The 24,110-nt window shown below is 34.8% G+C and overlaps 1 protein-coding gene across 1 annotated transcript in view; it reads left to right on the top strand.

The window, feature by feature from the left end:
* COL5A2 (collagen type V alpha 2 chain) overlaps positions 1-24,110 on the top strand; it is a 149,233-nt gene that overhangs the window by 53,660 nt on the left and 71,463 nt on the right. Inside the window, exons 2-3 of the mRNA XM_036254765.1 lie at positions 17,539-17,763; positions 20,547-20,560. Coding sequence (XP_036110658.1) covers positions 17,539-17,763; positions 20,547-20,560 — 239 coding nt within the window. The remainder of the gene's footprint in view (positions 1-17,538; positions 17,764-20,546; positions 20,561-24,110) is intronic.

The raw sequence follows: 24,110 nt of genomic DNA on the forward strand, positions 1-24,110 counted from the left end.
TGAGTTTGGATAAAATCTTGAAGGAAAAACTGAAATATCATAGAATATGGTCATGTCCTACCATGCTTAAAAATCCTCTTGTCAAGGTGCCATATAATTAGCCATATAATCTTTACAACTGTGACTATATTAAGCACACGTGTATTGGTGTGGAGAGGTAGTTCAGGTGTTGTGACATTAACAGGCCCAACTGATTGCTGCAATGGCTTTGTCTAGTCACATATGCTAACTCAGAAAAACTCTTGCCCTGCAGAAATCATCTTTCCCTTGTTTCCTTCATGTTATCAGTGCTGCTCTTGAAATCTGAGTGCACACTGTTTTGTGATGTTATTTATGTTGACAGACCAGAAGCATGGTTGTTAAATACTTGACCTCAAGGTGTTCTGTGGGAGACACGGGATTCTTTCACTGTCCATAGCTCTATATAAATGGATTTCTGCCAACAGAATGCAAAACACGATTTCTTTCTCCTCCCTCACCCTACTGCAGATTGTGGTTGGTCCCCAGTGGGGAGAGAGCTCCTGAGCATGACTTTGCTTTTGATATACATGCAAATGGGGTTGAGGTGGACAAGAGAAGCCTGAGAACCTTTGTGTTAAGTAACAGTTTTTGTGTTTGAATAATACATGTTCAAAGCACTTTCACGTCTATTTGATTCTCAAAACAAACTGCGTGGGGGGAGCATATGACTCTTATTTTTTAGATTAAAAAATTTTAAGGATCAAAAATGTCATTTGTCAAAGGTTTCATAACAAGTACGTTCCAGTGCCAGAGTTCAAAAATCAAGATAAAATAAAAAGCTTAGGATTCCTTAACTCCTCTGTTTCCATTCCTCCTGCATCACTCTGCCTTATAGGGGTTTCCAAGGACTAGATTAAGGGTCAAAATACATCTAAAGTCTTATCAGTCAGAGCTGCAAGTTTGCCTTCTCATTCTCTTGATTTGAGTTGCCGAATCCCACTTACTATGAAGCCAGAGCCAAAGAAAGAGGCCTGGAGTGCATCAGAAATCTGTGCTCTTGCCCCTGATGCTGCCATTTATTCCAGCTCTGCCCCTTTCCCCCGCCACTCGTTTTCTCTCTTCTTTCCCTCTCTCTCTTATAGCCACAGTAAATTACATAGAGCTCCGGGGTAAATTCCACTTCTCTCTGACACACCTCCTTTCAGCTGACACACCTCTTCCACCAGAACCACCAACCTATTCTTTCTGTAAAAGGCCTTCAGCAACACTTGTGTGTCCTCCCTTACCATTCTGTATATATTTTCACTTGCTTGATTATCTGTCTTCCTCATTGGGCTATAGCTAGTTGAAATTATAATGGTGTCTTTTGTTTTGTTTAGTTCTAGTACCTAGTGGAGAAATGGCATGTGGTAGTTTCTCAATATTTGTTGGATGGATAAAGAACATATTCTCTCTGCTCATGGCCTTAGCATTTTATTTATTGGGGGGAGAATATTTCTGTGGATATTTCTTTGGAGACCCCAATTTGTTCCTTCACCCTTCCAAGACCTCTTCAAGGCCCCTACACAGCACACTGGGTTGTATACTTTCATTTAATTAACTATGGTCATTTTTAATATTGCTGATGTTAGTCTCTTAGTTTGGAATACATTTTTTTTTTTTTTTTTGTATTACAATGCTATTTCTGTAGGGGAAATTGGATTTGATTTATGTTACAGACAGTCCCTGAATTACATGGTTTGATTTACAACTTTTTAACTTTAACACAGTATGAAAGTGATACACGTTGACTTTTCCTGGGCTATATGCAATGTGATACTCTCTCATGATGCTGGGCAGCAGCAGTGAGCCACAGTTCCCGGTCAGGCATGCAATCATGAGGGTGAACAAGGAACACTCTGCAGTGTACTGTCTTGCTGGTGATTTTTGGATAGTGTGTTCTGAGTGTGTTTAAGGTAGGCTACACTAAGCTATGATGTTTGGTTGCTTAGGTGTAGTAAATGCATTTAGTACTTATGATATTTTCAACTTACATTGGGTTTATGGGGACATGATCCATCATAAGTCAAGGAGCATCTGTATTTTATTTGCATGTTATACTAAGAAACATAACTTATTCTTCCTGAGTTTTAGGATTTTTTGACATTTAAGTACAATTTCCAAAGAGCTGATTTCCTTTTCCTCTTAAGAAATTCTGCAGAATGTTCCACTTGGTGTGCTCTAAATGCCATATGACTTTTCATGAAATTCACCCTTGTTAAATGACATGAAAAGAAATAAAATTTTATAAATGTGATTTTAAATATTAGTGAAAATAATTTTTAAAATAATAAAACACTTAAGTACTAACAATATTATTAAATATATAAAATATTAATTTGGTGTTAATCACAGCTGAGGGAAATTTGCCATAGTCTCTTTCCATCATGCAAAATATTACCATTGTAAAGAATCCACATATACCAAGTGCTAGATAATATACACTTTGATACTTTCTTGTCACATTGATTTTTTTCCTTTACTAACAAATTATTTAAGTCTTAAGATTGACAAACTGAATGATTGTGACGCTAACTTAATCCAAAATAATTTTAAATATAATCAAGCTCCTATTTAAGAATCCATTTTTAAGGTTCTGACATCTTTAGAACACTCTAAATAATGGAGTTTGCAATTCATCATACATGGGCTGGCATGAAGTAGCATATAGTCATGGCTGGGAAAAGGTTATCACTGCATATTTCATATTTCTGTAAGTTCTGGGCAAACTCTCCCCTTACTCCATAGACAGTTAAAGGAAAACAAAGCCTGAGGGCCCATAAGGGAGAAAAAAACCTTACCCTAAGTTAATGAGTTGAAGTAGAATATTGTTGAAAAATGAATTCCGGTGGACATGCCATTCGGTGTGCACATGGAGAATGATTTTGTGTATGCTTTAGGATTCCTAACACCCAGACAAGTCACTGGTAAATGTGGACAGGCAGGAAATAATGCCTCTGAATCTACTCTTCTGTTTAGCAATCCAGATGCTGCACATGGCCTCTTTCCCCTATGGGTGAACCTTTACAACAGCTGAGAAATTTCTGTTGGTGGAGACATAGGTACTTTAAGTTCCTTTTTAATCCAGTCCACCTTGTCATCTTATTTACTAACATAGTTCAGTCATGAAAAGTTTGGCTGCCCTCACTATAAATCCCATCAACCTTTATTCTTGATAATAAACTTTAGCTAATAAAGTTCCATTAAACAACTCAGTCTCTGCTATTCCATTAACATCATATAAGAATGTGAAGATTCTTCCAATTATCTTTCATTAAAGAAGTATGCAAAGAGTCAGGGTTACATTTTATTTATTGGATCACTATTTTATTATTATAAAACAAAATGAGCAATCACATTTATTCTATTATTTGCCTTTATTTTTAATGGTTATTGCCAGTCAAATTGATTGTGACTGAACTGATGGTTACTAAATGGGGAAAAAAATGAAGTTGTAGCTTGTTTCTTGGAGGAAGTTTCTATTTCCAAAACTCTTAACAGAAGATTAAATGTAAAAAGTTAAGGATTTTTGTAAAGATTAGTTCAGACTTCAGAAAAATGAAAGGAAATGAAGACTTGAATGGGATGTAATTTAAAAAGCAGGTGGTTGATGGTTTGCTTTAAATTGTATTTTTCAGTGTTGAGTTTTATTGAATTTTTTCCTAATGGCTTTTTCAGCATCACCTCCTTAGTTTAAATAAAGTAGATAGAATACAGTATATTGTTTGCTATTAGGGGAGTCATATTTGTATGATGTAAGTGGAATTCTCTGGGGGAAAGTTTCATTTCCTTTGTCCTATAAACCAATCTAAAAAAGAACTGAATAATAGTTGGTATGCAGTCATTTACTATCCATTCTCATCAAAATGCCTGAAGGCTTATTTGTGTCATGGAGATAGTTTTCCCCATCAATATCCTATGAAGGAGAGCTTGGGGAAATTTCATAGGATATTAAGATATTTGGTGGATACGCAGGCATAAGATCAGGAAATGAAATACTGACCATTTAGAGTTGAGAGCTGAATAGAAAGAAAGAATGGAGTTCACATTCTTAGTACTTTTGCTTCCTTCCCTTTGATAACAAATTCATTAAACAACAACAAGATGATAATCTCTCCTGTTTCTTATCTCTAAGATACACCATGCTTTACTCTCTCTTTTCTTTCAAGTAAATCCAGACTCCTCTTGATTTTTATCCTTCCTAAGGGCTGTCAGTTTACTACTTACTCTCACTTACTAAAAATTTATATTTAAAGTGTGAATTTTAAACATAATATATACAAACTTCCCTTTATTCTGTCTCTAAAGTGGCAGTCCAGTTGTCTAACTTAGAATGTAGTGGTAAAGAGTTCAATTATTGGCTCTGCCCTCACTCACTTTGTGATCTTGACTGACTCCATGCCTCTACCAGAATGGTTCTAAGAATTAAGTATGAAATTTCATAGGACAATTTACATAGCTCTTACAGCACAATAAATAATAGCTATTAATATGTATACTAGGCTGTTCTTCCTTAATATTCATCCCTATGTGCCTTAAATAGGATTTAGAATTTTTCCAATAAAATCTTTGTGTCTTTCCAAATTTCTGTTTCTTTCAGTGTTAGACCATTTTTGCATCCTGTAGAGATGGCATTATGCTACCCAGGGCTGTTGCGTAACAAAGCATACAAACTGGGTGGCTTAAACCAACAGAAATGTATTATCTCACAATTCTGGAGGCTAGACATCCAAAATCAAGGTGTTGGCAGGGCCTTGCTTTCTCTGAAACTGTACAGGGAAAATCCTTCCCTGCCTCTTCCTAGCTTTTGATGGTTGCTGGCAGCCCCTGATTTTCCTTGGTTTGCAGTTGCAGCACTTCAGTCTCAGCCTCCATCACATGTGTCTGTGTCTCTTCGCGTCTCTCATCTGAAGTAATTTTATCTTCAGAGCATTTATTTCCAAATAATATCAACACACCTTCTGGGGAGACATGATTTGATTCATAACCATAACCAATAGATATTACTTTCTCTACTCATCCCTGAACCTTTGAAGTTATTATTTTTTTTATCCTCACCCGAGGACATTTTTTCCATTTTTTTGTTCAGATAGAGTGGGAGGGAGAAAGGCAGAGAGAGAAAGAGAGAAACATTGACGTGAAAGGGACACATCGAGTGGCTGCCACCCGCACGACCAACCAGGGCTGGGGACAAACTGCAACCGAGGCACGTGCCCTTAGCGGGAATCAAACCCCGGGTCTCTCTGGACCGCAGGCCAACGCTCTAACCACTGAGCCAAATCTGCCAGGGCTGAAGTTATTTTTTAATTTCTATAATACCTTATCCCAACCACGCTCAATCAAACCCTGCATATTTCTGTCTGGTGTTTCATGGATTTATACCCCTTTCTTTTCATGACTTTTTTACTTGGTTCCTTCTCCCTTCCCAGGCAGTCTACCATAACTCCACCGTCTCAAATACCTTGCATTTTTCAGTGCCTATTTAGAGCCCACTTCTACTCACCCACCTTCAGCTAAGTTTAGCTCATAGTGATCCCAACTTTTCTTATTTCTAATACACAACTCCTCAAACCTAGTACCTTACATAAATAATTTGTTAGCTTAACAAATCATGGTCATTGGAGAAATAACTGGATTCTTTATATTCATATACTCCTTAGTAAATATTTGTTAAAAGCAAGTAATGTCATTAGCTCCTTCTTATTTTCTCAATTAAAAGCTCTTCTGGAGTAGCTTGTGTGTCTTTTACTTTTGTATGTCTCTGATGTGAGATGTAGTCAGACAGAGTAGACTCTTGATAAATACTTAAGTAATCTGCAAATGGATATGAATGGATTTACTAAGTATAAAATAAGTGAACTTCTAGCACAGGTATTTGATACCTTAATTCGCACTGTTTCCTAAATTATAAACTAGCATGTATCGATGAATCTTGTTGTCTTTCAAACTAGACTTTATACAACTACTTTTGACTTCCTAAAATGTCAAGGCAGTGTAATCCAGAATTCTGTATCTAAATTTGAAAAATGGTATTTAAATTTGGTTTTGCTGAATTTCCAAATGGCTGTGGAATTGGATCTGGAAAAACTCATTTATAATTCATCACTGTGTTGCCAGACTTAGTCATCGGTGGCAACTGCTTCTTCCCATGTTGCTGTGTCAAGTGTCCTGGCTTTGGCACTGTTGGTTGGCACACCCACTTCCCTCTAAGACACCTACCTATGGAGGCACCAGGAGGTTTAGAAACAAGAGTGCTGTTGTTTTATCCTCAGGCAAGAAAAGAAGTGACAAAGAAAGGAAAATAGGAAGTAATAAGTGAGGGGAAGTGCCCCTGCTCCTTCAGATCATCCTGGCCAGTTGGCAGAGAGAGGAAGTCCACTGCCCAGTTACCAGCAATGGCCAAGAGTGACAATATTATACAGCTTGGAAGTACATTTTTGGAAGAAACCACTTTGGATTTAGTTTTTTTCACCTAAAAAAAAAAAAAACACTAAAAAGTATTAAATTAAAGAAAATAAGGAAATTACAGAGCTTGAATTGCAGAACTCTTTTGACTCTCTGACATAAACTTCTCCAGCCTAAGTGAATTGCCTTTCTTAAGTATTCCCACAACAACTTGGTTTGCTTCTAGTTTTATACTTAAAAAACCGTGTTCTACTGGTCTGTTGCTGGACTAGGTTCTCTCCCTAGTCTTTGGGCTTCTTAAGGGTGGGGTGGCATTTATTACCTTACCTCTGTATTCCCAATGTTTGGCAAAGTAACAGATAGATAATAAATGGTTGTTAAATAAATAAACTATATTACCAAAAAGCATACATTATGTTACTTTTTAAATCCTCACCTGAGGATATGTTTTTGTTTTTTTTGAATCCTCACCCTAGGACATTTTTCCATTTTTGTTCAGATAGAGTGGGAGGGAGAGAGAGGAAGAGAGAGAGAGAAAGAAACAGGGACGTGAAAGGTACACATTGAATGGCTGCCTCCCACATGACCCCAACCGGGGCCTCGGAACAAACTGCAACCAAAGTGTGTTCCCTTAACTGGAACTGAACCCAGGTCTCTCTAGACCACAGGCTGATGCTCTAACTGCTGAGCCAAACAGGCCAGGGCTGAAGATATGTTTTTATTGATTTTTTTAGAGAGAGAAAGAGATGGGAGTAGGGAAAGAAACATTGATGTGAGAAACATTCATCAATTACCTTCCACATGTGCCCCAACCAAGGATTGAACCGCCAGCCTGGGTATGTACCCTGACCTGGAATTAAACCTGTGAACCTTTGGCGCATAGGACAATGCTCCAACCAACTGAGCTACACTGGTCAGGGCATCCATTAAGTTATTTCCACGTGTGTTTCAAATTACTTTATAATTTTAAATTATTCTTGATACCAAAGATAATTGGAAGACAAAAATATTCAAGGAAGTCTAAAACCCACACAGGGATCTGGAAACTAGGGCCTTGGCTGTAAGGCTCCTGTACTGTGGGCCTCGTTGGATGGGTACATTTGTGGGTGTCTAGTCTCCCACTTCTATGCAGTCAGACTGTCCTGGAGTTTGAAATACTTTTTATTACCAAATAGGTAACTGGAGGACAGTCAAATAGATAGTCAATCTACCCTTGCTTTAATGCCTTTGGAATTCTGTATTTCTTTCACTTGTAGATTATTTGATGTCTTCTTTTATAAACATAACTTTTTTTCCCTGCAATGATCGAAGGTGGTTTTTGTTTGGGATTCTAGAAAATCCTCACATTGATGTTCCTGAGAATTAGTTTTAGTTAATTAAAATAAAGAGTGTTAGGCAAAGACCTCTCAAAACACAGGAAGATTTCCAGGTTGAGGACCAATAGTTCAAAAGGGCCCAGGACTCATATAGTTAATGAGAAAGTAGAATCGAGTTTATAAAATTTCAATGTGTATGCAGATTTTTCAGAATGAACTGTAAATATGTGCAAACTTATTTTTTCTCCTACAAGAAAGTTTCATTACTTATTGCAATTTCTGTATATTTTGATTATTTTTGGCAAGGAAGCTGGACTCCAAAAGTTTCATTTCATGATCCAAAGTATGCTCTTGCACTAGACAAGCATTCAATAAAATTTGCTGTATAAATAAATATTGACTAAATGGATTAAATAATGCCTCCATTCCTTTGGCCAGATTGACTAATTTATTTGGATTAACTTCAGCAGCAGTTTAAGGAAAATTTATTTGCGATATGCGGGAATATTTTATTTTTCCTAAAAGTTAAGACTAATATTTTACCTTTTTCTATATATTAAGTAGAGAGACTGAAGCACACTTTTCCTCTCATCTCTTCCCTTCCCCGCCCCTCCCCTCTCCCCTCCTCTCCCCTCTGCTTTCATTAAGCAAACAACCTATTTTTGTCTAATCTAAATTTTACAAGCCACAGGTTAACAAATGTCCTACATTTTTCTCCTCTGATCTCAACACCTGCTAACCACTGGGTTTAGCAGACAATAAGTGTTCCGTACCTATTTAGGATTGAACAAATAATTTAAAATTCTTGAAAATTCAAACCTTCCCACTGATATTTTAAGAAAATAACAAGTTTTCTTTTTTTTATAGATACTGTCTTTATAGTCATCATGTTTTAAGAAATTAAAATGAGTTAAACAGTAATAATAAAATTCAGAATTTAAAGAAAACTCAAAGGAATAATATTGAATAATTATTAATAATTTAAAGCATTTGAAATTCCAGTACAGGTCAAAATCTTAGATTCTGTTTTTTTTTTGTATTTTTCTTACCCAACCATAGGATAATGTAAATCTTCCTTCTCCATGTAGTAAAGGTGTATGGGAGAAAAAAATTATTGTCTTGGCCTTTGGTCTTCTCTGCCTCCTCCCCTTCCCCTTCCCATTTCTCCCCTCCTCCTCCTGCTTCTATTTTTTGCTTTTCTTGTCTATTATTCCCCCTAGAAGCACAAAAAGTTCCCAATGACTAGCTTTGCTGTGCATCTAGAAGGCTATTAATGCAATTTCCCAGTAAAGGCAGCAGGTTCTTTTTGTGAATATTACTGTGGCATTTTCCTGGTGTTGAGATTTGGGACATGCCGAGGCTTAAAACTGCAGTGAGTACGGTGCTTCTACACAGTCAATTGATGTGCATTACAGAAGTAAGCTGAACTGAAGACAAAGAGCAGGATTGCAATTCTGAAGTAATGGTTTTAGTCTTATTTTAATGAGTCTGTCACCTGCTCTGGAAGTGATTTGGCAGGGAATACCAAAAAAAAAAAAAAGGGTAAAATTTATTTTTATTTCTGTTCTTCAGTGAAATTACCCTTATAATTGCTAAAAATAGACATTAATGAAACCCAGGTAAATTGGGACAAAATTGAGTTTTATGGGTTCAGGTCTCTGAATATGCCCAGGTGGATACACTTAGAAGTTATGCCTTCAGGATGAAACACTGGTGCCCACCTGCCTCTAGAACTGAGCTCCAGCGGGAAGGATGGACCCCTTCAGCTCGCCTTTACACACTTCAAAATATTTTAGAATCTTTGGTGGCAAAAGGAATGTGATGAAACAAACGGTAGAATGTTTAGTTCATTGTAAAAGAAAGTTCAATTTGGTCAGGACAAGAGCAGTGAAGGAAGAATATAAGTCAATAAAGAATGCATTAGAAGGATAGAACAGACTACAATGTCTGTATTTTCTCCAGAGGCCTAAATAGTCTTCTGTATCATGGAAAATAGAAAAAGAAAGCAAAATGTAGCTGAAAAGAAATCATAAGATCCAGAGTAGAATTGATTCTAAAAATGTATAATCATATTAAATATTTAATTGAATGCTAATTTGTATATCCCATACCAAATGTTCTCTTATAATATAAAAATAATTTATTTTAGTTGTAAAAATGAATAAAAATATATGTTCTTTTCAGGATATAAAATCTGGAATAAGTAATGTTAATACATCGTGGGAACAAAATGTCAGGTATTTTAAATTCCTGTAAATATGGCCCATATTTGAATAGTAGCAAAACATGGGCCCTTTCTAAAAATTATGTAATAACCTTAGGGTCAAAGCAAATACTTTTACATTCAATATGGCCTATCGCTCTTCCTTGGTACTCTTATAACGGGTTCCTTTTTTATATATTATAGAGTATTTTAAAACAATACCACCCTCCAAAGCTGCTAACACAAACAACTAATTCTGAACGAATTAATTCAATAAATATTTATTGAACATTTACTATGATCCTGACACTATTCCAAAATATCAATATATATCAGTGAACAAGCCAGGATATATTATATCTGTTCTTATGGTGTTATAATTATATCATGGGGAAATAAACAATAAATGCAATAATATAGTAGGTTTGAAAGTGATAAAGACTACTTTCAAAGGAAAACGAGCAGGGATTGGTTGATTGAGAGTGACATGAGTGTGTGTATGTGTGTGGTAATTTTCAATTTTTTGTGAGGTGGTCGGAGTTGTCTTCATGAAAAAAGATGACATTTGTGCTACAGCGAGTAGATGAAGGAAATCTGGAACATGGATACTGTATATTCGTCTGTTTGTTCCTTAATCCATCTCTAGACTACAACTTGGTCAGGACAAGGGCAGTAAATAAAGAGTAAGTCTGTAAAGGATGAATTAGAAGGATTAAACTGACTATAATGTCTTTCTCTAGAGCCTAAATATTCTTTTGTATCAAGAAAGACAGAAGAAGAAAGCAAAATGTAGCTACAAAGAAATCATAGAATTGAATTGATTCTAAAAATGTCTTAACACATATTTAAAAGAGAAATAGCTGGGTAGATTTTTGGTTCTCTTTATTTCAAGAAACCTCATTCCGGGGCGGGGGGTGGTGGGGTGGTGGAGATTACGTAGACAGACTTAATTCAAAACACTCAGAACTATTTGTGTATTTAGGTAGGCAGACACAGTGGCATAGCACAGGTAATTTATTCACTAAGGATTAACATTAGAAATTAAGACTTGGGTGTGCTGTAGAAATCACTACTGAACTTTCTAGTGTATTCAATATAAGGCAGGCCACATTCTCTTTGTGGCATTTTTACAGCTATTCAATAGTTTGGCCATGTTTTTGGAGGAAAGAAAAATCTATGTCAAATGTATTAGCAGACTGAAAGTTGGTTTTCCAGACAGAACTGTAGATGAGCATTGCATGGACATTATGTGTAATTTTAGTTTCACGTTTTGGCCACAGTCATTTAGATTTCCCAGTGATGTTCATGGAAAGAAACTTTAGTACCTAATATGAGAGATTTTCCTTTTTATTGTTTCCATTTTAAGTAAAGCTAAAACAGCAGTTTTACTAGTTAACTGAAAAGCCTGTGCATGTGGATTGAGAAACGTTTGGTGGGAGCATTGAAGAAACTAACCACCTATGTAGACAGTTTATCTAATCTATTTTATCTCTGTGTGTCACTGAAATACGGTGTATGAGCTGTCTTCTTTTCACTTTCTCAGATTTCATGACATGTCTTCAAAATTAACTGTTATTATGTTTGGAATATAAACTATGTTTATCTTTAGTGTGATAGCAATTTAACTCAGCTCAAATAATCATTAAATGCTTATTATTGTTTAGTTGGTGCAATACAAGAGAGGGGTAAAACACCAAAAAGGTAATAATTTGAATAACTAGCTTACAGAGAGATTTGGAGGGTTCATTGGAAAGAGAACGTCTGGAGGTGAATTGAAAAACATAAGATGCAGAATTCCACAGGCTTGCTCCATACTCACCTAACCCACCCACACCCTTTCACAAACCCTGAGGCTGAGGTGGAAAAATATTGTCAACCTATGTAACTGATTCCACTCAACTATTCTTGGTGGCTTCATATGTTTCTAATTTTTTCAAAGTTCGGGATCAGATATGGAAAGAGAAATGATGAATGTGGAATTGTTGGCATACACTCAGAAGGGTTTGAAGGAGGAAATAAATACTCTAGCCTCGTTGTCTCTCCCTCATGATGAAAAGCAGAAGGAAGAGAAGGATTTCCTTGGAAGATTCTCTGGAATGGAACTCAGTGTCTGGGGCTATGCTGTGCATTGGTAAAGGCAGCGTCTGTGGCTTTGTCTGGAGGGACAGTGGAGCTGCCCTGTTGCTGCCACCTTTGTCCCATAAAGCGTTCTCTGTCCACTTTATGAGGACACCAGCTGGCAGTGCCATGTTTATAGCCCTAACCAGGACTTTTAGAGAATGTTTATGTAGTCTGAGCTCAGACCTTCACAACCCTAGAAGGGACCGAGGCCAGCTTGGTCAGGAAGGCCAAAGGGCTGCTCTAACTTTCTGAAAATTGTTCCAAAATATGAACTGCTATGACTGACACATCTTTTTCCTTTCTGGCTACACAGAGGTCTAGACATCAGAGGCACACTTGACAAGAACCACCAAGTGACCCATTTCCCTTTCATTCAAAACAGGTGTCCTAAGTGCACATCTTTCCTAGGCAGTTTAAGGAAGAAGGAGAGCTTCATGTGCTATTTTTAAATGAAGTACATCAGTGAACTAGCTTCTTCCTTTCTTCATTCATTCACATATTCATCCGTGCAGCAAATATATTTATGAATGACTGATTATGTGACATTAGGTGTGAAGGTTACTGGGATGAGCACATGTCTGGCTTCCAAGGAGTTCATGGTCCACTGGAGGAAAATGATCTGAACCAACACTCGCCTAAATAGTAGATTTTATTTTTTGTGACATATGAGCACTCTACTTTATTTCTGCAAGGAATAAACTTCAGTTAATACCTAGGGAATGTCCAGCATAGGCTTAGGGACTTACATATTATATATTTTTATATATTTTTCCAATTCCTTAGGTAGATCCCAATAACTTAATATACAGATAGAATCATATCTCCTGACAGTCAAAGATTTCAATATGGTTATTTCTATGAAAGCCTTTTAATTTCTATGAAGGCCTTTTAATTGTTAATTCTCACCCAAGGATATTTTTTTTCATTGATTTTTAGAGAGAGTGGAAGGGAGGGAGAGGGAGAGAGAGAAAGAGACATCAATGTAAAAGAGACACATCAATCAGTTTAATGCAAGCACATGACCATGCAGGGATCAAACCTGCAACCCCAGGTACAACCCCTGGAATTGAATCTACCACCATTTAGTTCATGGACCAATGCTCTAACTGCTGAACAACACTGGCCAGGGCTATGAAGGCTTTTTTTTTTTTTTTGCATGAGTATAATTATATAAAAGAATGTAGAACCATGGCGTGGCCCATGGTTGTCAAACAGCAGTTTGATGACTGGGTCTCTAATTTTATATTGTAATAAGATGGTACTTTTGGTCTGCCATCTAGTGATTAAGAACTGAATTCTTACAACTAAATTTAAAAACACATAAACTTTATGAAAAGACAAATCTATGAGGACATAGGAGAAACAGGACAATTGAGTTATTCTCAAATAAAAGGTGGTCAGATAAAATACATCTCTTTTCTCTAAGATACCAGTGCCAAGATGATTATGGTAATGACTTCACAGTGGATCTATTCAACTTGTTGGAACATTTGGTGAGGGTGAAAGAATCTTGTAGCTTGCAAGATAAAAATTTTAGAAGTAACACCATGGAAGATTACAAAATAAAGGCAATACTATCAGATATGTACCAGCCCTCCTGATTTTAGGAACGTTAAAGAAACAGAAATAGCAAAAAATACAAGTGTCATGATATTGTCATTTTAGAATTCCTTTTCAGATTTTATAAAAATATTTGTGTACCCGTGTACTTTGACCAATAATTTTTTTTTAACTTCTAGGCCTTAGATCAAAGTTAATGTCAGCCTGGGGTAGTTTTATAATTTGTGTAGAGGAATTAGGAAGACAGTATTGAATGTCTCAGAATATCATACGTAAATTCCTATTTAGTTATTTTTTCTAATATTGTTATTCATAAAATAATTGTCATGACAACTTTACTCCAAATTGGCTGCAATTTTGCTTTCTATTTTACTTTTCATTGAAATAAACATCTATGTAGAAAACAGAAAGGTCAACCTAATCATAAGGTATACAACTACCATGTTCAAAGCTGAGAACTGTATTTTGTACCCAGTGTTTCTTTGTACGTGTCTTTCATTCAGATGTGAACAATGAGAGTTCACTGAGTTTTCGAGCCCTCTGTGATGTAACTGGATTCTTGTAAGGGAGAAGAGAAAACAGGGTTTAGCAGCAAATGTGGTTTTTCATCTCCTTGCTATTTAAAAGCATTCCAACTAACTTTCCACATCATCTTGAACTTAATTATAAATTCTCAGGGGAAATGGGCCAGTGATGGCTCAGAGTATAAAACTAATTTTTAACAGTGTCATTGAAAGAAGGTAATACAGTGGCCCATTTCTTTGCCCTCTGGATTGAGGTCATGACCTGCTATCAATTAGCACAAGTCCTTTTATTCCAACCCTGAAGGAGAACAGGATAACTCACCCTGAAAGAGTCTGTCAGACATTTTAAAAAATGTTTTTGTTGATTTTTTTAGAGAGAGGAGAAGGGAGAAATAGAAACATTAATATGAGAGAGAAACATCAGTTAGCTGCCTTCTGCATGTCCCCGACTGAAGACTAAGCATGAAACCTAGGCATGTGCCCTGACCTGGAATACAACCATGACCTCTCAGTTTATGGGACTGTGCTCAATTCACTGAGCCACACCGGCTAGGCCACACATTTTAATGATATTTAATCAACAATATTATTGTATATCATCTTGTTTATTGTTTGTTTGTTGTTCACATTCTCTATTTTTACTTATCTAATTGTTGCATTGATGTAGTTGGAATCTACACTACAATAATAATATATATATTTGAAAACAGAACACATATACTTTAAATATTTTGCACGTGTGGTACTCACTTACTCCTCAGTAATAACATGTGAACACTTTTGTCCCCCTGGGTATGGGAAGGAGAAGCAAGCTAACTGAATTTATGGCATACCTCATTTTCAGCCAATGGTATTTAGTGCTTGTGATTGGATATTTCTTTCTTAATACTAAAACTTAATAAACAAAGTTACTATTAATTTATTTAATTAATGGAATTATTTAATGGACTAAGGATCAAGTCCATTTTGATATAAATTGTGTTTTGTTGAAATGTTCATCATGGAACTACATGGCTTCAAAGTGGTTTTTCATCTAAAAGTAACACTGCTTATTTGATGTACAAATGTCTATGTTTTTCAAAATAGTCCTGCAAAAAATCATATTAAAATAGGAGATTTATATTTTCCTTGCTTAAAATGCCTTTAGTAACCCTATACAGAGCTGTATATAGTATATAGAACCAATGTTGTTTTATTGATAAGCTATAGATTATATGATAAAAACCTTTTGATGAAGATGAAACAGATGAGAAATTCTGTGCTCTTCTTACGAAAAGCAAAGGAACCAGGATGTGGTGTCATTCTCTGAAAGCCGATTTCCATTTGACAGATATCTATGATGAAAGACTAAATATGTGAAACAATGTGTTCCATAGAACAGTGAGAAGAATATTATCCAAGAAAATCTTTCTAAAGCTCGGAAGATGGATATCTGGGTTGATGTCTTTATTCTAAACTAAAATCACTTTCATCTGTAGTTCTGTATTGTCATTTGAGTATATTTATTGACAAATGATAATTTCTCTCATAAACTAATTTCAAATAAATTTAACATATTTTGATTTTATTTTTGTAAAGTACAAAGTTAATACTGGTGCAATTAAGTTAGTAAACCATAATTTATACTAATTAATTAATTAATTAATTAATGCATTCATTCATTTGTATCTATCCATTGGACAACTATTTTTCGAATATTGTCTCTCTGCAAGTATGATGTCAAGCTTTAGAAATATAGTACCACAATGAACAAGACACACTTATCTTTATTTTCATGGAGTTTACTGTCTAATGGAGAAGATAAGAAAATAAACAAATAAAAATAAATTAATACTAATCATTATCAGTTTTATGAGGAAAGTGACTTTTTTTGCCTATTTTTCCACATTTTAGTAACTCTTGATAATCAGCACACAGTAAAAATGAATGGATGGATAGATGAATAAACAAGTTCTTTAAAGAGTTCTGTGAAGCACATCAATAGGGTAAAGGAAGTCTACTTTGATAAGGTTGTCAGAGAAGAATTGTGGGGCAGGTGACAAGCAATAATAGTTAGCTATGGGAACCCGAGATCAGGGAAAGAAAGCTAGTGCCAGGCAAAGGGATCAAATTGTGCAAGGTCTAGGAGAGAGAACTTTAGAAAGGAGTTTTGAATTTAAGTATTTAGGAAGCTCCTGAAGGAATTAAGCAAGGAAAACATGATCTGCATTACATTTTCAAATACTATAGTTTGTTAAATATCGCGAAGTTAAAGATGTAATAATAGAATTGCTATTACTATGTATGTTTATATTTTCCAAAACTGCATTACATTTTTACCTAAATATAGAAAAATATTTGGCAGACATTATACAATAGCTTGCCATATTGTTTTGGTCATGGCTTTTCTTAATTAATTTTTCTGCAAAGATAATTATTGTATTGCCTGTATAAGCTTTGCATCTTTGTTACAGTTTAGTAAGCACCTTTAGTTCAGGATGTTTAATATAAATGTATTACATAAAATAAGACACTGTTGTTCTTTTTATTTAACCTTATATTTAAAATGTATTTTAATAAACCCATACACTTTTTTTCTTTTATCCTCACCTGAGGACATTTTTGCATTTGCAGTCATCTTCAGATAGAGTGGGAGGGAGAGAGGGAGGGAGAGTGAGAGAGAAACATCGATGTGAGAGAGATACATGGACTGGCTGCCATCCACATGACCCCAACCAGACCCATGGACTGGCTGCCACCCACACGACCCCAACTGAACCGGGGACAAACTGTAACTAGGGTATGTGCCCTTAGTGGGAACTGAACCCGGGACTCTCCGGTCCGCAGGCTGATGCTCTAACCGCTGAGCCAAAGCAGCCAGGGCAATAAACCCATACACTTTTTAAAAGTTTTTCTTCATGGTACAAAAATACATAATGTCTTCTGTTGTTATGGGATTCCACTAATCTAAAAATTTTAGTGCGTTGAAATTCACAAAGTGTTCACCAAACACTAAAATTATGTATTCTCTTTAAAACTATTGTTTTTCTCCCCCTTTTCACATGGTTTGTTTTTATTCCTCCTTATCCATCTTCCCATGTTTTGTTATTTATACTTATATTTATACTTTCAAAAAATGAAGCCTTTTGGGAAGGTTTCTCTGATTAAGCATGCCTTCTTCAGATCACTTTATTTGTCCTTCCCCTATCATGCTAGAATATGAGTATCATAATCATTTCATTGTGAATTATATACTGCTTTGGATGTAAATACTAAATGAAATCAGTTCATCTGTGTTTTGTATCCTTGGGAGGTTACTGCTTAGCCTAGATTTTTTTTAGAAGCCACAAGATGACTCATCTTCTTAATTATTTTCCAGATTCTGAAATTTCAGAAGATTACTAACCTTTTCCCCTCCTTCTTATTCTAGAAGGATATGGTGAAGAAATAGCCTGCACTCAGAATGGTCAGATGTACTTAAACAGGGACATTTGGAAACCTGCCCCTTGCCAGATCTGTGTCTGTGACAACGGAGCCATTCTTTGTGACAAGATCCAGTGCCAGGATGTGCTGGAGTGTGCCGACCCAGTAACTCCCGCTGGGGAGTGCTGTCCAGTCTGTCCACATTCAACGGGAGGTGGCAATACCAATTTCGGTAAGAATGCTTAGGGCTGACGCCAAACTGATCCAGTGACTCATCTGTATAGTTGCAGTGTTTTTGCTCTCAGAATTCAGCAACTCAAGAGAATACTTAACCCATCTCTGTGGTCTTTGGGGTTAATGATTTGCTCATCCACTATAACATTAGTGAGAAAGATACAATGGTTTTCTGTCTTTTTTAAAACCAGGGGAATTTTGGGCACAATTTTGAGTGGTTATGTCTAATTTGAAAATTTCTTGTACCACTTTAGATGGTCATCTGTTACTTCTCCGTGCTGGAAGCCTCTAAGATTTTTGTTGGTTTTTTATGAAATTGATTAATGTTAAGAGAAAATATAGAAAAAAAAAGTTTATCTTCCCTGGTGCCAGCTTTGCCTTCGGGAATGGAATAATTATTTCTAATGTAATTTAGTACCACAGAACCCTCTATTACATTAGCTCATAATTGCAGAATGCTTTTAATGTTGGCTAAGAAAGAAAAGAGACTCGATGCATAACCTGGGGAAAACAGCGATATAAATTACTGGTTTCAAAACTTTTTGTAGAGAAAAGTGCTCGTGTTTAATATAGACTATTTATATGAGTACATGTGTTAAAGAGACTCACATATGAGAGAAACAAGTTTGTATTTTCGTGTTTTAATGAACCAAGTAAAATTAATGTTAAAATTTTAGTAATGTTTTTACTGGTCTTGAATGGAGACTTGGATGCATCATTGTCAAGCCAGTGTCTAGGCTTTATTTTATTTTTTACCCCCAATATCATTGCAAATAGCAACAAATATAATGATGTCTTCAACAGTATATTCATGGAACCATTAGACAGTAATTTATTAATTATCCTCTTGGATATTACTTAAAAATAACAATGAACCTTGAACAAATACCTAAACTCAAATTTTAGCTAGGTAATAAGGAAGACATAATGGAAATATTTAACACAAGATACCTAAGGGCTACCTGAAGGAGAGACAATCTTCAAAAAAGCCCCAAAGAATTAAGTAAAATTAAGTCTCTGAGGATAAGTGAATAGTACATTGGAACAATGATGGCAAATGAAAAACAAACAAACAAACAAACAAACAAACAAAACACAGAGAAAAATACACAACCTCCTGCAACTGGCTGGTTTAGGAAAGTCCAGTTCATTCTCAGATGAATAACAGAAAACCCAAAACAAACAAACAAAAAAGCTGGCAACAGCATTGCTACAAAGATACAGTAAGAAAAAATGTAGGAGAGTTTAACTAAATTTATATGATCATGAACACAACGATAAATATATTACCACAGAACAGGTAAAAACATTGACCAAACATTTCTCCATAAAGGAAATATAATTGAAGAAAGTAATTACCTCTGAGAAAGAAGGCCATGAATTAGAAATACAAACAAAAATGTAATGACGAAGAAAGAAGTAGAAGGAAAACCAGTCTCATAATAGAAAAATGAAAGTGAAATAGGAAGGAACACAAAGAGAAGTGTTACTGCAGAAAATACAGTGAGGGACGTAGAAAATAGTGACGAAAAAAGAAAATATTTTTAAAGGACTTGAAACAAAATAATAGATATACAAGACAGAGAAAGCATATCCCTGAAGTAGAATCTCAAAGAAGAAATAAATGCCATGGAGCAGAGCAAATATATATATATATAATAATATAATATAAGAAAACTTTCCTGAAGTAACATTAAACTTTAGTTTTAACATTGAAAAGGGAGACCAAGTGTCTGAAAAAGTTGACCCAGAAGAATCAATATAGAGACTTATCTTAGTAAAGTTATTAAACTTTAAGGAAAAAGGAAGAATTTTTTTGAAAATCAGAGAAAAGAATGTTTAATAATAGAAGCATTCTTTCTAAACTCAGAGATAAACCACGGATATTCATTATCACAACAGCAGTTTAACATTATTGAATGTACCTGAACAAACAATTAGATAAGGAAAAAATTAGAGGTTTAGAAATTAGAAAAGAGGAGGTAAAACTATCAATTTGCAGAAAATAAAATCATATACTTATAAAACCTAAGGAAATGGAGGAAAAAGAACACTACAAAAGTAAAAGATTTTAGTGCAGTGTAAAATATACAAATTAATAGGTTTACTATATGCAATTACATCATAGTATAAATAATGAGAATAAAAATACTTTATTTATAAAAGCAACAGATGGGATAAATTGGCTAAGAATAAATTTAATACAAAATGTTTAAGATCTATCTGAAGAAACTTTAGAACATTTAACTCAAATGATTACTTTAATAAATGGAATGTCCTATTATATTCTTGGTTAGGAAGAATAATAATAGAAAAATCAAGAATAGTTACCTCATGTTGGGTGTGAAATGTGGGAAATAGGGAAAAGAGACAGGATGGAAGGAGATTGTTTTTACTGCAATTTGTAACCTTTAGTATATTTGGGTTTGTTAATCATATGAATGAATAGCCTACTCAAAAAATATAAAAAACAAAAACAGAATATTGACTAGAATATTTCATTATAATTTGTCAATTTTATCCTTTAGTAAACTTTAAATGCTATATAAATGATATGAAGAATATTCAAATAATGTCAGAATTTTTTAAAGGGAAGTATTATTTTGCCTCTTATGAATATATTGATCCAAAACAACTTTTGAGTTCAGCCTACTAGTGATAGGGAAACTTTTTAAAAATTAAATTCAGACTCTACTAAAAAAACTATTAAAACAAATATTTAGGAGATTAAAAAAAACTGTTTCTGCATAAAGTAACATATTTATTCTTTTCTTTTTATAGGTAGAGGAAGAAAGGTAAGTTTTATTTTCCATAGTTTCATTTTTGTAAATGTATTTTGTATTCTAACACTATCTATACAGAACTGTGCTTTTGAAGTGTTTGAAAACATTTCATAAAGTACAAAATATCATACAAATATAAATATACAAGCTCAGTTCAGCTACTTTGCTTACAGATTATAGATCCCTCTATTTTAGTCACTTTGTTAATTTTTGTTTATAGATGATTCTTCCAGAAGATTATGAATCCTTTAGGGATTGAGACTGTGTCACATTAATCTTTGAATTATTTGTGTTTATCACAGTGCTTAGTATATATACTTTAAACATATTAGAAGTATGATAAATGTTTAATTGAAAGAAGAAGAAAGGGAGGAGGGAAGAAGAATGGGAGGAAGGTAAGAAGGAGAGAGTAAAAGAAGGGAGTGAGGGGAGGAAGAGAGGAAGGAAGAAAGGAAGGGAGGGTGTACGTTTTATTTCAGAAGGGTTGTGGTACCTCTTCCATTAGCTGGGAAGTAAAGATTAATGATTTTACCAAACACAGATCACCTCCCTTTCTCTCCCCTTCCTCGCCTCCAAGGAGCCTACAATCTATTCTCAGAGTGAAACCTTACACTAAAGAGGAAAATCATATAATATAGCCAAGACCCTAGCACAATGGCCAGTTTAACCACTTGTCATCTGGATAGAGGTGGTCCCACTAAATGAAGAAAGTTTAATTTCCTTGGTTATGTTCTCAGTTTTCGGGTTAACTTGAAAACTATGACATTTGCTTCAGTCTTATTCAGATGGGATGGGCACAGGATTCCAGAATGAAAATGGGCAGCCATCCCAAATTTCAAGGCAATCATTAGACACATTACCAGTGAATTTAAATTGTCTTTACATTTGCAAACAGTGGAACTTCAGTAAAGTGACAATCAGATATTCAGATAAAGTGATATTCAGATATACCTTCATGGTAAATGACAGCAATGCTATCAAGGGGAGGGCCAGGCCAGTTTCATACTTTTTGGTTCAGAGGGCAATACCATAAGTTTTTCTTAATGGAAATAAATAGTGAAGCTATTTCAATTTTTGAGCATATATTAAAGGAGAAGGACTATACATTCCAGTTTGCATTTAATTTATATGTGAAAGCTAGAAAAATGGAAACTTAGAAATTTGAGTTCAGGTCTGAAACAAACTAGATAGATAGATAGATAGATAGATAGATAGATAGATAGATAGATAGATAGATGACCTGTGAAATACGAAGGAAAAAAAAAAAAAAGAACTGCTAGTGAAAACTACCCTGAACTAATCAGTTTACTTTCTTTAGTAATCACCCAGTTTACTGAGGGACAGTGTTAGGCCGTGTCATTTAATTTACTGCCTTTTTATTCAAAGGCAGTATGGGACAACTGGGAGAGGGACACACTGCAAGCGGTGGCCAATTTAGCCCACGTTGATTATGTTCCTATCTTCAAGACTCTCACTTATTATTTGGTGTCATCAAAAATATGAGAGCAAAGTAATGCTGTAAAAATGCATTTGTGCTTGGTTTATATCAATATTGAGTTTTATTTATAATTTATTCATTTATTTATATTAACCCCCAAATAAGAGGCAAATAATACAGATAACATGATAGTGGGGAAACCACTCCATGGTAGTGGCATCTTATAAAAGTGATAGGGCATGTCCACATAGCATTATGAGTAACAGAGAAGATATAAAATTAAACTGTAATTCTCATGTAAATTTGGGTACTTAAATGGCTATGAAAATCAAATTTAGTTAAACTTTAGATAAATTATCATTCCACATAAACTAACTTATTTAACAAAGCCCATATTAACTTATTTTAAAAGCCCATATTAACAAATGCAACAAATATTTACTTTTGTGGCTTATTTCCAAAATTAGAAGTATCAGAGAATCATTAGACAAATTAATTATCAGAACCTGATAATGAAATACTTAATCCCATATCTAATATTATAGACAGATAGTTCATAATAAGATATCATAAAACCTACAATTTAGCTAAAAGACATCAGCAGATTCCATTCTAAATACAGAGAACAAAACATGCATTTTTCTTGCTGGCCTCTAAGGATAGAGATTTCACAACCATTATTAGCAAGGTATTCTAATTTTTTCGTTTTGGCTGAAATAATTGATCCTTCCTTTTCACTTGTTTTTCTAGACTTGTTCCAGAAAGAAACATTTTTTTTTTCTTCAGCATCATTCTTATAAAGACCTTATAAAATTGGGTATATATTTATATATCCTTTCGAAACAATTCAAATTCTTTCAGCATTTCAAAGAAATCTCTTATAGTTCCTAAAAGGTTAATTTTTATTACTGTCACATTATGTTAGAAATGGAAAGACCCAGTCTAGAAGTTAGATGTGGAAATGCAGAAATAAGCCTGCTCTGCTTTGCTGCCTGTATGTGCTGATCCCTTCTTCCCCTAGTTCTTTTGTAGGTTGACTTTCAGTCCCTTGTCTTCTACCTTGAACTTACTCATGTAGGGTTTCCTTCTGCTTCTCTAGAGCCATTTCCCACTTCTTAATTCTCAGTTTATTCCTGACTCAGAGTATTAGCTCCCTTAGCATAAGAATCAGAAAGTATGATCAGTGCATTGTTCTGACATTCAGTCGATCATTAAGACTATCAAGGTTGTAACATAATTTAAAAATTTCACTTCACAAAATGTTTTCAAATGTGATACACTATTAGGGGGATGTAATTAGATTGTGCCTTTCAGGAGTACCATTTGGGCATTTAGATTAAAAATCTTAAAAATATGTATGATCTTTAATCCACAACTTTAACTTCTAGAGATGCAGCATAAGGTTTTAATTAATGATACCACACAAACATTTATAAATAAGGATATTCATTATAATGTTTATTTGAATTTTAAAAATGAAAACAAAATTTAAGATTAAATTCTGAGGCATTTATTAGGTAAACCAAGTTCAGGTGCTTGATGGAAGCTAGGAATACCAGAACATTAGTAGTGTTTATCTCCAGGGTTGAATATGACATTTAGTTTATTCTTTATGTTTCCTCTATTCAAAAAATTTTCTGCTATGAGCTCATATTATTTTTATAATTAAGTAAAATAACAATATGTGTAAAAAAAGAAATTGAATAAATAGAACTCATTACCCTTGCTTTTTCTACATTTCAGCTATAATCCTTAATGTATTTATTCTTTGCAATTGTCTAGTAAAAAGCATTTTATCATAAGATATTAATGAAAAATAATATAGTCACAAAGAATTTACTGAGAAGATAGGTGTAGAGGATGTGAAAATGAAGGCGAAGTGAATGGCAGCTACACAGACGATTTCCTAGGACCAAATGGGAATTACAACTAAAATAAAGACAAATCCTCAGAAAAAAAGCAATAGAAAAGCAGCCGGACAGGACCATATAACCAGGGACACTGGTAGCATCTGCGGAGGTGCGAGAGGGTGGCGGGCTGGGAGCCCAAGGACAGCAGCAGTCTTAGCTGTGAGCAGTGCCCTTGGGGAATAAAGACCAAGCCTGCTCCACAGGACAGAGCACT

The sequence above is a fragment of the Molossus molossus genome, unplaced genomic scaffold (genome assembly GCF_014108415.1).
Source record: "Molossus molossus isolate mMolMol1 unplaced genomic scaffold, mMolMol1.p scaffold_m16_p_11, whole genome shotgun sequence".
Classification (NCBI taxonomy): domain Eukaryota; kingdom Metazoa; phylum Chordata; class Mammalia; order Chiroptera; family Molossidae; genus Molossus; species Molossus molossus.